The following is a 13,490-nucleotide window of genomic DNA, read 5'->3' as shown; positions in this document are numbered from 1 at the left end:
CACCTTCCACGGTGCAGGATCACCTGTGACCTTACTTGTGAAAGCCGGAGCACTCACTTATGAACTCCCAACTGTGGGGGCTGTGTATGTTTTTTAAATAATATAAACATGTTTGCTAAAGTGCCAGAGATCCATTTTCCAGCAGAATGGGTAATGATTTTAAAGGGGGTCCTATAAATGTTAAGTGTGACATTAAAAAAATAAACACACACACACACTTCCTTTAAGATGTAAGCTTAGTGCAATCGTCATTTTGTATCCCATCAACCTTGAGTCACATTTTAGGCCTAACAAATCTGTGGAGCCTGGGCTGGGGCTGTAGCTCAGTGATAGCACTTGACTAGCATGGGTGAGGTACTGGGTTCGATCCTCAGCACCACCTATAAATAAATAAATAAAACAAAGGTCCGCCGACAACTAAATATATTATATATATATTTGGAGCCTGGGAAGATACAAAGATTGTTAAAGGTCATTTGTTTAGCAAGAAATATGCTGTCAAACAATTCATAGAGGGGTATTTTTTTTAAGTTTTAGGTGGATACAATATCTTTATTTTACATTTATGTAGTGCTAAGAATCAAACCCAATGCCTCACGCATGCTAGGCAAGCACTCTACCACTTGAGCCACATCCCCAGCCCTAGAGGGATATTTTTTAAAGAGCATCCAGTTTTCACTGTTAGTTAATGTCAAATATATGAAAAATAATTCCCACTAGTCATTCAACCCAAGTATTTTGTTTTACCTTTTATTTTCATTTTTATAATCTCATTCAATTCTTCTTAGAAGGCAGTTTATCTTTTAAGATTTGCTTAAGAAACTAAGAATTTGTATTTTGTGGAGCAGAGAAAAATACACGGTCAGCCAGTTGCAGCTGGTTGTGAAAGTTCTAAGTTCAGTTCACATAAGAAAAGTTGTGTTACTTATTCTGTCTGTATTGGTACAGCATTATCCAACTGTCTTTGCGTCCTTCCTCTTTCAGAACACAGTGATGGTAACCATGAGGTACGTGCCCCAAAGCTATCCTTAAAAAACTAAAAAAAAAGCTAAAGCTAAAAAATGAGGTGTTATTCTTTTATAATGTCCAAAGTGTTTCCACTTTAAACATCACCTTCTCATCTTGTGCTACAGGCTTGCAGAGGTGGCCTCGGGTGGCCATTTCATTATCACTGTAGGTGATGGTGTCAGTGGTAAAATCAGTGCAGTTACCAATAACGATAATGAAATGAGTCCTCCATTAGGCTTTTGGGTTCATGGTTCTGAGAAAAGCAAAACTCACCTGGGGATGTGGCTCAGGGATGGAGTGTCTGCCTGGCATTTATGAAGCCCTTGGTTCGATCCCTGGCACCACAAATAAATATACAACAGTGCTTCCTGCTTTGTGTGGGTACCTGTGAATAAATAAACAAAAAGAACAACAACAAAAGAAACCTTACTGTTTGGAAATCTGGTTTTGAGGTAAATATCTCTAAGAAGTGTTTTACTTTTCCCTAATTTGGTAAAAAGAGAATATTGGCCATTATCAGTTATAGTTGAATCCGATGGATCCTGGGAAATCTGGGAGGTCATTGCCAGGTTCATGGTTGAACTCACACCCTGTTACAGGAAGCGAGGCTTCAGTTCCCCTGCTCCCTACAACACAGGTGTTCATCTAACCATCTACATTTTGTTTTTTAATGTGTGAAATAAATATGACAACACCTCATGGAGTTGATTTTAGAGCTGACACATTATATGATTCCATATAAGGTAAAGATGATTCCATTTAAGGTAAAAGTAAATCCATGGAGATAGAAAGGTAGGTTCGTGGTTACCTTGGACTGAGGTAGGGGTTGTGCAATTCTGTGAATATACTAAAACCACACACATGCTACACGGGGTGGTCTATTGTATATGAGTTATGTCTCAAAGGTGTTTATCAAATTAAATGAGCTAATGTCTAGAGGTGTTACACACAATAAGTAGCACACAGCAAACGAACAATAAATATTAGCTTTCTTATTGTTATCCTACCATTTGTATCAGCACTGCTATAGAAAGCCCTTTGAAATACATTAGATTTACCTGCCACGTATCCACCCTGACTCGGGTCTGTGTTGAACCGACCTCTTGTGGATAACCCTCTCCTGCCTGTTCCATTTGCCCTTCACCTAACAGGCCAGGTTGAGGGCATCATTGCCAGGGATCTCCCTACACTGAAGGCAGAGAAGGGGAATCGTAATCAGGAGGCACAAGTGACCTTCCCCGCCCTCCCAGGCTTGGTTACCTTTAGATCACTGGTCCATTTGGAGGCTTAGGTTTGTGTTATGTGTGAGGTTGATCTCTGACTTTATTTTTTCCAGATGGATAGCCATCTTCCCTGATATCATTTATTGAGTAGCCATTCTTTCTCCATAGATATAAATCAGTACAAAACAAAAATCACATATGCATGGGTAATAAATTACCAGCACTGAAGAGCTTTGAGTTACAGCACTCCAAATAGCATCCCTCCATCAGGTTTGATGGTGAAGGTGATGATGTGTGGATAAGCCCTGTCTCTTAAAGAACGTGAGAATAACAACGGTTTGTCATTAAGAAGGTCCCTCTTCAACCCTACCCTCTCCTCCAGCCATTCGAAACCATTGGCTAGTTTGGTGGGGAATATGGCATTCATTCTCTTTGCTAATTTATTTAGAATTACTGTTGAATAAACGATTCAGATTAAATAGAAAATCCAGGCCAGGCATGGGAGGTAGAATTGCTTTCAAATTAGAGAAGACATTCAATTAAGTGGTAATAAATGAAATGGATTTTACCTTTTGTGAATTATACTTCTGTGGGAAGTCATTAGCTGCCTTCAATACAAAAGGCAAGAACATAAATTGCGGAACTTTCTTCTTTTCCCATCCTAATAAAGACACAACTTCTAAGGCTCTGTTCCTAAGGATTAGTTTTGATCACAGTTTAAGGGGAAAACTACCTACCCTTCAAAGGGAAAGAGGTCACACACCACTGCTTTGGGGAAGAATAAATAATACTGCTTTTTTTTTTTAAGCAATACTCTCCATTTTTTTATTTTCTTGGTTCAAAAAAAGAAGAAAAAAATATGGAGGGAATATTATAATTGAGAGTTATTTCTGTCCCCCCTTGGTGAGGATACATTCTTTTTCAGCTTGATAATGGTTCCCTTGTTTAGTTCACCTGTGTGGTTTTCATCTTGTACTCATAATGTAATTGTGACAAGAGGGCTCTAATGAGGAAAAAAAAATTGGCTTCAGAGTGAATAATAAATCTAGCATCTAGCTGGGTGCAGTGGCGTACGCCTGTAATCCCATCAATTTGGGAGGCTGAGGCAGGAGGATTGCAAGTTCATGGCCAGCCCTCAAAATTTAGTGAGGCCCTAGGCAACTTAGCAAAACTCTGCCTCACATTTTTTTAAAAAGGAGGGCTGGGGCTGTAGCTCAGTGGCAAAGTGCTTGCCTAGCATGTGTGAGGCACTGGGTTTGATCCTCGGCACCACATAAAAATTAACAAATAAAATAAAGGCATTCTGTCCATCTACAACTACAAAAAAAATTCTTTTTTAATTCAATAAAAAAGGACAGGAAATGTAGCTCAGAGGTAAAGTGCCCCAGGGTTCAATCCTCAGTACCAAAAAGAAAATCTAGCATCCATCCTGCACACTTCATTCACAGCCCTGTTTCTCCCCCTAGGATCCAAGTCCTGCTCAGAAACCTGTGGACAGTAGTGCTCCTCACGCTGTCGTTCTTCATGATTTTGCAGCAGGTAAGGATATAAATAATAGATTGTTAGAACAGGATCCAGGAGTGAGTCATCATCCTTGAGTTAACGAACCTCCCAAGACATCCTTCTTTGTTTTCTGCCTGTAGAATCCTTGACTAGAGATATCATCTAACCCATCACCTGAGGAAGGGCCAACTGTACCCAGCCATTCCAGAAAGCCTCGTTGTAATCTTGGTGTGGTGGTGCACACCTATAATCCCAGGGGCTTGGGAGGCTGAGGGAGGAGGATCATGAGTTCAAAGCCAGCCTCAGCATTTTAGCGAGGCGCTAAGCAAATTAGTAAGGCCCTGTCCCTAAATAAAAAATAAAAAGGGCTGAGGATGTGGCTCAGTGGTGAAGCCCCCCTGGGTTCAGTGCCTGGTATCAAAAAAAGAAAAAAAAAAAAAAAGAAAGCTTAGTTGCATACCTTGCCTTTGATACTCTCTGAGAGGGAGTTTCTCATGTAAACAAACAAAGCAAAGTGTCTGGCAGTTACAAACTTGTAGTGGATACTAATTAACAATTGTAATGTAGTTAATTATAATTTAATAAATGAAGTTCTTTAGTCCTAAGAGTTGTCTCACCGACTACTGAACTGTGAGGTCAAACTATTAAATTTTGGGCCAGATATGGTGTCATCCCAGCAACTCAGAAGGCCAAGGCAGGAAGATCACAAGTTTGAGGCCAGCCTCAACAACTTACCAAGAGCCCGTCTCGAAATTTTAGAAAAGTGGAGGTGGGACTGAGGATGTAGCTCTGTGCTTGAGCCCCCAGTGTTCAATCTCTAGTACCACACACATGCACACAAAAGTTAATTTTTTGTGATTTTTAAAATACCCTTCGTATCCAAGGCTAAAAAGAAAATAAATACTTGATTTATTTACGACATCTTTTTAATCCATTTGGTAGACTGATTTTTATGTCAGTGAGGGAAAATTAACTTAGAGCTATAGGACTCCCTTAGTTAATATTTGAGGCTAAAGTGATTTTTAAGCATGATTGAGAATAATGATAATATTATACCATGTCTATAAAACCCTTCCATTGTTCAGTGTGCATTCAGCAAGAGGTTTTTATTGGCACAGTAGGAATCACTGGCCAGCACAATGGTTGTTTGGTTTTTTATCACCATTTCCCATCAATCATTGCATAGTAGATATGTCTAATTTGATGTTAGGAGGAGCTTATATCATGAAAATTTTCAAAGTATATATTTTCAGTAAATTTGGTTAGTGTGTTCCGTCATCAGAACGTAGGGCCTCCATGGGCAGAACTAAATGCCTCTTTGTTCTTGACTTTAATGAAATATGCGATCAGGATAATTTATCATACGTAACTGTGATCTGCTGTTACAGAGCAAGATGACGATTTGAATCTCACATCTGGAGAAATTGTTTATCTTCTTGAAAAAATAGACACAGATTGGTACAGAGGGAAATGCAGAAGCCAGACTGGCGTGTTTCCTGCCAACTATGTCAAAGTAATCGTAAGTGGCATGTGCTCATTTTAATTGGTCCTATATTCAGTGGGTTCCGTGTGACTTGCAGATTGCTGAAAAGCAACCAGAAGCCTAGATTCTTGAGTTCTAGTTCTCCCTTCCATTGATTAATTTGTCATTTGGGAAGTTCAAAAGTCAAGAGTTGTTTCAGTAATGAGTGATCCTTATTCTTTGATGATGAATGCCATCTGAATCCAAAAATGAATGCCACAAAGACCACTTGGTGAACCACCTATTCCTGGGTTGTTAAACACTTCAGGATATGTTAATTCTTTGAGACTTTTAGTGAACATGAATTAAATGGTACCAGACTGTCCTGAAAGAAATGTTTGCAAGGTTATGGTACCACTTCTCATTTTTTTTGGAGTACATTTTATTTTTGGCTTCTTTCTTTTCTTTTCCTATTTATCTCCATCTTTCAAAAAAAATTGGGGTAATACTAATCTAGTTATTGGACCTAATGGTTCATTAATGGTTTTTCACATAATAATTTCAAATTTGATTAGGAAAAATTATATTAAAGCATCAGTATTGCATAAGCCCTCACAGCCTAACTTGGAGTGCCTACCTGTGTGTTGGAGCTTCAGGTACTAAGACCAGATGACTGTGCAACATGAGGATAAAACAAGATTGCCCATTGAGGGCTGGGGATGCAGCTCAGGTGGTAGAGTGCTTGTCTCGCCTTCATAAGGCCATGGGTTTAATCCCCAGCACCACAAAAAAAAAAAAAAAAAAAAAAAAGACTGCCCATTGAACATTTGTATCCATAGGAAGATTATGACTCAGCCCCATGTGACTTATTGATAAATACTATGAAATATCAATAACTCTACTTAAATAATTCAGCTTCAGCCAGGTGCATCGGCGCATGCCTGTCATCTCAGCAGTTCAGGAGGCAGAGGCAGGAGGATCACGAGTTCAAAACCAGCCTCAGCAACAGTGAGGCTCTAAACAACTCAGTGAGACCCTGTCTCCAAATACAAAAAGGGGGGTACTGGGGATGTAGCTTAGTGGTCTAGTGTCCCTGAGTTCAATCCCTGGTATCCTTCACCCCCCCAAAAAAATAGTTTCGCTTCCACAGCTTATTGGGGGGGGAGAGAGCAATTTTCCATTACATCTGAAACAAGTATAACAGAAAATGTGTATTTTTCAAGTAGAAATGAATGTGTCTCTTGGATTACAAAATGCCATTCTTAAAATTGTCCAGTGTATATATGGCCTGATTCTTTGGAGAAATTCAAGCCACATTCTCTAAATTAATATTAAGAATAATGTTGGTTTTAGCACTCTTCCTCATTTTTCTTTTGCCCAATGGAGCAGTACTTTAAAAAGCACAATTACCACACTGAAATCAATCACAGCAAGCCTGCCACATTATTGGTATAAATGTTTTTTCTAAGCCCACAAGTTTAAAAAATTGTTTTAAAACTTCGAACTTGGTAGAATTCATCAAGAAGGGCACTGATTTATTTAATATAAACCTCATAGCCTTAAGTAGTTTCAGACTGTGTACATATGGCCAACAATTTTATTACAGCCCAGCTCCTTTGAGCCTTGTAGATTATATATAAAGTGCCTGCCAGTTAGTACATGCTCACTTAGGTGAATACCTTTCTTCTTTCCCTGTTCACATTGAAGGGGGAAAAAAAGATGTTCCACAGTTATGGATATGAAGAAGATCCACGAGTTTGGTCAAATTGTTTTGTTTGGAGATTTGAAGAGTAATGCAGAATCCTGCTGTCGATGTGAACAGGTGTGGTAGTGCCCATGTGCGACAGCATTTATGCCTTAATGGCTGATTCCTTTCTTAAATCCTTCTCAGCTGAAGTTTTCATCTTGGAGAACCAGAAAACTTAGAGAAAACTCAGTCAGAAGTAGAATATGATTGTGTTTATCCCAGCAAATAAGAGAAGGGTGGATCGCCTACTCAAGGAGGGCTACTTCACGAGCTGTACATTTTTCCCAAAATCCACATGCTGGATTTTTTACTGTTTAGCACCTGTGGTATAACAAGTTTAACACCTAGTTAAACTAGTTGATTTCAGTCATGCATTTTCTAACTTCTTGGCCTGAAATTTATCCTACTAAAGTCCAGCCTGGTTATAGCATGCCTATAACCCCAGCCTCTGGAGGCTGAGGCAGGAAGATGGCAAGTTCAAGGATAGCCTGGACAACTCAGAGAGACCTGTCTCAAGATTTAAAAAAAAAAAAAAAAAAAAAAAAAAGACTGGGGATGTAGCACAGAGGTAGAGCACTCCTGAGTTCAATCCTCAATATAAGTGAAAATAAACAAAATATATATAGATATATATCTTATTGAAGTTTGGAAAAAAAAAATACAATTGTTACCATGATTTTGTCTTTACTAGGTTGATATTCCAGAAGGAGAAAATGGGAAAAGAGAATCAGTTTCATCTCATTGTGTTAAGTAAGTTCTATGTTCCTTTGCATGAAATATAGAGGAAGTAAGAATTTATATCATGAAGAATTACCAAGCTTAAACACTTCCAGTGTGTAATATTCAGATTCTCATGTTTTCTTTTGTTTTCAATTATGAGGAAAGCTTTGCTTTTTAAAAAAGCCAAAGTGGGTTCAGGTTTTGCTGAAAACGCTGTGTGTTGATAGTAGCTGTCCATCCAATGCTTGCAGAGAGCTGCTGGGGGAGCCAAGCCTGCTGCCTCTAAGGTGTGGCTTTGGCCTGGGCAGAGATGGTAAGATTCAACTGCTTTGACAGGGAAAACGTTTGAATCTTACAGAAATGTGGGTCATACAAAAACCACTAGCTGGGGCTGAGGGTGTAGCCTCAGTGGTAGAGCATTTGCCTGGTGTGTACAAACCAGGCCCTGGGTTTTGTGGCTAGGACCACAAAACAACAACAACAGCAACAAATCCCTGCTAGAAATGTTGTGTTATTTTGCTTTCAAAAAGGACTAGAAGAAAGTAAAGGAAGAGTTAAGTTGAAGGGATCTTTCTGTATATCTAAAGACCTTTGCTTGAATTTATAAACCCTTTTATGCATCATTGTAACTCCTTGGTGATTTAAAACCCTGCCAAAATGCAACTTTATATTCTAGTAAAATGAGCAAATTAATAGAATTCACTACCTGCCGGTGACTGTAAACCTGTCGATGAATAGGTCAGACATAAGGAGGTGCTCCCAGGGGACTTGAGAAAATAAATGCAAAGGTTATCACAAATAAGAAACTTCCATTGCCACAGCAGTGAATTCAGTTTCAGGTTCCACTTTTCTCCTGTTTTTGAGCAGCACGGACCTTATCAACAGTTTGAATTTAAAGTAGGCTTGAACAGCCGTGGATCCACTGACCTGACTTCAACCAGAACTTGAGTGGATCCAGGACCCGCCTGTTCTCTTCAAACACCTTGCTATAGATAACTTCCTTCCTGAAGTTTCAAATCAGAGGTTTGATTTTAAATCAGACCTTCTAGAGACAACAAGTTGGCTCTCCTTTTATGTTCTTTTTGGTCAAAATTGCACACCACTTAAGGATTGTTCCAAGTCTCATAAACAAAGCCTTTTTTTAAAGGAGATGTAACAATCATTTCATAAAGGAACAGAGTTGGTAGATTACATGTTTTGAAGTACCAAATTTCTGTTTTCTTCCAACCTTTCCAATTTGTGAGGCCATTCATCTATACATTCAACTCATCGACTGATTGGCCCATCTGATGCTACTGCTGCTGCCCTGATTCTTGCTCAGGCAGTTTGGTGTCTTTGCCCTGAGATTCTTGGGATAGGGCCCCTAAACTCAATGCATTTGTGATTGAAAGGCTGCAGATGGGATCATGGATTGGTGTGGCCCACAAACATATGGAGTCTAGAACGCTTCTGTAATGAAGTAAAAATGATCAAAAGACAGACATGGCAGCATGAACCAACCATTCAGCTGCTTCTCTGTTCCTCTGCATGTATTCTGTGACCTTGAGCTTTCTGAGTGAATCAGCTCACATCCAAACAGTAAGCGCTGTCCTTTAGATGTGTCACTTACTCTTTTTCATGGAAAATGTTAAAATTATCCAAAATACACCTTGTTCCATATTAAACACAGAATAAATGTCTATTGAGAGACTGAGTGAAGGTTTTGAAGCATTTTAGAAGTTAGTACTGTTTTATGGAGTGAAGTGTTGCCCCAATTCTAGAATTGAAAATAAACCTAGTTAAAATCTTTTATGTGTTTATATTAACGGCAGTCCCAGGGGTTTGGGATGCTCCTGAGTTCCATTCCCAGCCTCAGCAACTAAGCAAGGCCCTTGCAACTTAGTGAGACCCTGTCTTAAAATAGAAAACAAAAAGGGCGGGGTATGTAGCTCAGTGGCAAAGCACCTCTGGATTCAATCCCCAGCGCCCCTCCTCAAAAAAAATCAGTATTCTCTAGTTTAACCCACAGATGTGTTCTTTGTTCAGAAATACAAGATGTGTTGCTCGGTTTGAATATATTGGAGACCAGAAGGATGAGTTAAGTTTCTCAGAGGGAGAAATGATTATTCTTAAAGAGTACATGAATGAGGAATGGGCAAGAGGAGAGCTTCAAGACAGAACTGGGATCTTCCCCCTTAACTTCGTGGAACTTGTTGAGGATTATTCCACCTCTGGTGCAAATGTTTTAAGTGAGTATAGAAAATATGGGTTTTTTAAAAATTATGTCATATTCTAATTTAAATAAGCTAATAATATGATAATACTTAATAATACTTAAGTTGTATAATCCACATGGCCATATTTTTAAGGTAGAAGGGGAAATATTTTAAGCGGTAATTTATATGGGATAGCTATTACTGTGATCATCTCTGAGCTGATTTTGCTGTTTTAGGTTAATTAACAATGGTGTCATTTACAAAGTGGCCAGGATTTCTTAAACACATGAGCTATACAGTTTAATTAATGTATATCCTTCTTCACTTTAGAGTAATAAAACAATCCCAGAGAGGGGATTAGAGATCAAGGGACATAGCTAATAAATGAAGACACTGGTCTGGAATTTCAGACTTACGCCTCCCACCCCCACCTAAACGTTTTTCTCTAATACCAGCGGTCTTCTCATCTGACATTTTGACCTTTTGTTTTTAATGTAGGAACAAAGATACCACCAAAGACCAAAAAAGAAGATTCTGGCTCACACTCTCAGGTAGGCTGCTGGAGTGGGGGACTGTTGGGACAGCCAGCTTGAAACCCTGGGAGGAATATTAAAATTACAATTACCAAGAGAAAACAGTATGAAATCATTTTTCAATTCATATAGCAAATGTTTGTAATAAATTAAATAGTAAGACGATTAATTCAATGTAATATTATGCATAGAGCTTATTCAAAGACATATAGATCCTGACAGAAAATGAGGAAAGAAGCCATCCACTGGTGGTATTCCCTGTCGTCCCAGGAACTCAGTGGTGGAGGCAGGAGGATTGTTTGAGCCCCAAGTTGAAGGCCGTAGTGTCTTATGCCTGTCGGGTGTCCATACTAAGCTGAGCACTGATACAGTGGCCTCATGGGACCTACCAGCTTCAAGCACTGGAGTTGCACTGTAAATAGCCAGACACTCCACCTGGGCAATGAAGCACACGTTGTCTCTTGAAGAAAACAGAAATGGCAGACACACCTGTAATCCCAGTGGCTCAGGAGCTGAGGCAGGAGGATCCCAGATTCTAAGTCAGCCTCAGTAATACTTAGTAAGGCCTTGTCTCAAAATTAAAAATAAAAAAAAAAAAAGGTTGGTGATGTGGCTTAGTAGGTAAGTGGCCCTAGATTCAATCTCTGGTACCAAAAAAACCAAAAAAAAGGAAGAAGAGGGAAAAGACACAATTGGAAAATTCATAAAAAAGTTGTAAGTGGCTGATACCTTACTAGTAATCAAGAAAATATAATAAAGCAGCAATAAAATAGTATTTTATTTAAAATTATATATATATTTTTAATTTTGGAGGGGTACCAGGAATTTTGAACTCAGGGACACTCAAGCACTGAGCCATATCCCCAGCCTATTTTGTATTTTATTTAGAGACAGGGTCTCACTGAGTTGTTAAGCACCTCATCCTTGCTGAGGCTGGATTTGAACTCAAGGTCATCCCATCTCAGCCTCCCAAGCTGCTAGGATTACAGGCATGTGCCATTGCTTCTAGCTTAAAATTATATATTTTTTAAAATGATTACTTGTTTTATGTGAATTTCATGCCAGTGTGCTTTTGTTTTTGCGTTTAGTTGTAAACGCCTTTATTTATTTATTTATTTATTTATTTTTATGTGGCACTGAGGATCGAACCCAGTGCCTCGCTGAGCCACAATCCCAACCCTTAAAATTATATTTAAGAAAAAAAGTTATCAGAAACTTTTATTTCTGAAGCTTAATAGGAACATAAAATATTGGGTAATTTAAGAAGACTTCAGGCTTTGAAATAAAGACCCTTAGTTTTTATTATTTCCCCCTACCCCCGCCACTTTTTTCTCTTTTTTTGTACCAAGGATTGACCCTAGGGGTGCTTTATCTCTGAGCTACACCCCAAGCCCTTTTTTATTTTGAGACAGGTTCTTGCTAAATTGCTGAGGCTGGCCTTGAACTTGAAATCCTCCAGCCTCAGCCCCCTGAGTAGCTGGAATGCCAGGTGCCCAGCCTCACCATTTTTTAAGCTTTGTAGAACTCGATTTGAAATATAAACTCACATTTCTTACCAGCCTTTTGCTTCATAACAGGACAACAGCCTTTCTGGAGAATGGTGCAGAGCCCTCCACAGTTTCACAGCAGAAACCAGTGAAGACTTATCCTTCAAGAGGGGAGACCGGATCCTGATCCTCGAGCGTCTGGACTCCGACTGGTATCGGGGCAGACTGCACGACAGAGAGGGGATCTTCCCAGCAGTTTTTGTGCAGCCCTGTCCAGGTATGACAGCTACAAGACATGGCCCTTACTCTTCAAGGGGAACCAAAGGCCTCATATATATTCCTTTTCCCCAGCCATGTTCAGTTTAAGTTATTTGAAAGAGTTGATCCATAAAGTTATGCAAACTTCATTCAGAGTCTACTTTGTTAGAGTTAAGAAAAAATATAAAACTGCCTTCACTAAATAATGGCTGATTATGTCTGTTAAATATATTTTACATAATTGTTTTCTGCTAAGAGAACATCCTTCCTTTTTTTGCAAGTTAATTCAAAATAAATTGAAGATGTTGTATTCTGAGAATGACGGGGGGTTCTTGAAATGCTCCATTAGTGTTTTAGTCCACTGTGTTTCCATACATTGGAATTTTTCATGTCTTTACAGCTGAGGCAAAAAGTATGTCTGCCATATCACTGAAGGGGAGGAAGGCCAAAGCCTTGTATGATTTCCAGGGGGAGAATGAAGACGAGCTCTCCTTCAAGGTCAGTATGTGTATCTTTGTGTACCTGGAGTAAGCACTGTACCTTTTGAAGTGTCTTCCATTGGAGAGTAGAACATTTGGGTGGGATAGTAATCGTTACCTAAGACTGAAGGAATCTCACACTTTCATTCTAAGGGAAGGAGTAGAGAAAGTACATTAGGCAAATAGAAGTAATGATTTACATTATCAACCAGACATGAAGGTTCTTCGAGAAAACCTTGACTTAATAATCTCACAGCCCTCAAAGTAATTCCTTGTTCTTGTTGTTATAACCTTGGTTCTTAGTAATCTGGTAGTTTCCATTAGTTGCTCTAATAAAGGGCAATCCTCTACGTGGCCCTCACAGCCTGCTACCAACACGCCTTTGAAATCAGTGAAGAGGGGCTGGGGTTGTGGCTCAGAGGTACAGCGCTCGCCTAGTATGCATGAAACACTGGGCTCGATCCTCAGCACCACATAAAGATATTGTGTGTCCACTTATAACTAAAAAATAGATATTAAAAAAAAGAAATCAGTGAAGAAACAGGTGACAGCTGCTACAGTTTGCCATTGTGGCACTGTAGTTCAGAAGACACTGTGTCTTGTCCACAGAGACATTCAACAGAGCTTTTCGGTTTTAGTTCCAAAATGCTAACCTACTTTCAAAGATGTTTGTTGTTTGTTTGTTTTGGTACTAGGGATAGAACTCAGGGGCACTTGACCACTGAGCTGCACCCCCAGCCCTATTTTGTATTTTATTTAGAGACAGGGTCTCACTGAGTTGCTTAGTGCCTCGCTATTGCTGAGGCTGGCTTTGAACTCGAGAGTCTCCTGCCTCAGCCTCCCAAGTTGCTGGGATTACAGGTGTGCGCCAACAT

At 39.4% G+C, this 13,490-nt stretch overlaps 1 protein-coding gene across 1 annotated transcript in view; it reads left to right on the top strand.

The window, feature by feature from the left end:
* The window catches only part of Sh3d19 (SH3 domain containing 19), a 173,967-nt gene that overhangs the window by 152,394 nt on the left and 8,083 nt on the right, over positions 1 to 13,490 (top strand). Inside the window, exons 13-19 of the mRNA XM_026384710.2 lie at positions 3,698 to 3,770; positions 5,123 to 5,253; positions 7,635 to 7,693; positions 9,689 to 9,891; positions 10,357 to 10,409; positions 11,969 to 12,155; positions 12,537 to 12,634. Coding sequence (XP_026240495.2) covers positions 3,698 to 3,770; positions 5,123 to 5,253; positions 7,635 to 7,693; positions 9,689 to 9,891; positions 10,357 to 10,409; positions 11,969 to 12,155; positions 12,537 to 12,634 — 804 coding nt within the window. The remainder of the gene's footprint in view (positions 1 to 3,697; positions 3,771 to 5,122; positions 5,254 to 7,634; positions 7,694 to 9,688; positions 9,892 to 10,356; positions 10,410 to 11,968; positions 12,156 to 12,536; positions 12,635 to 13,490) is intronic.

This window comes from Urocitellus parryii, chromosome 10, assembly GCF_045843805.1.
Source record: "Urocitellus parryii isolate mUroPar1 chromosome 10, mUroPar1.hap1, whole genome shotgun sequence".
Lineage (NCBI taxonomy): Eukaryota > Metazoa > Chordata > Mammalia > Rodentia > Sciuridae > Urocitellus > Urocitellus parryii.
This window is presented reverse-complemented; position numbering and strand designations above follow the sequence as displayed.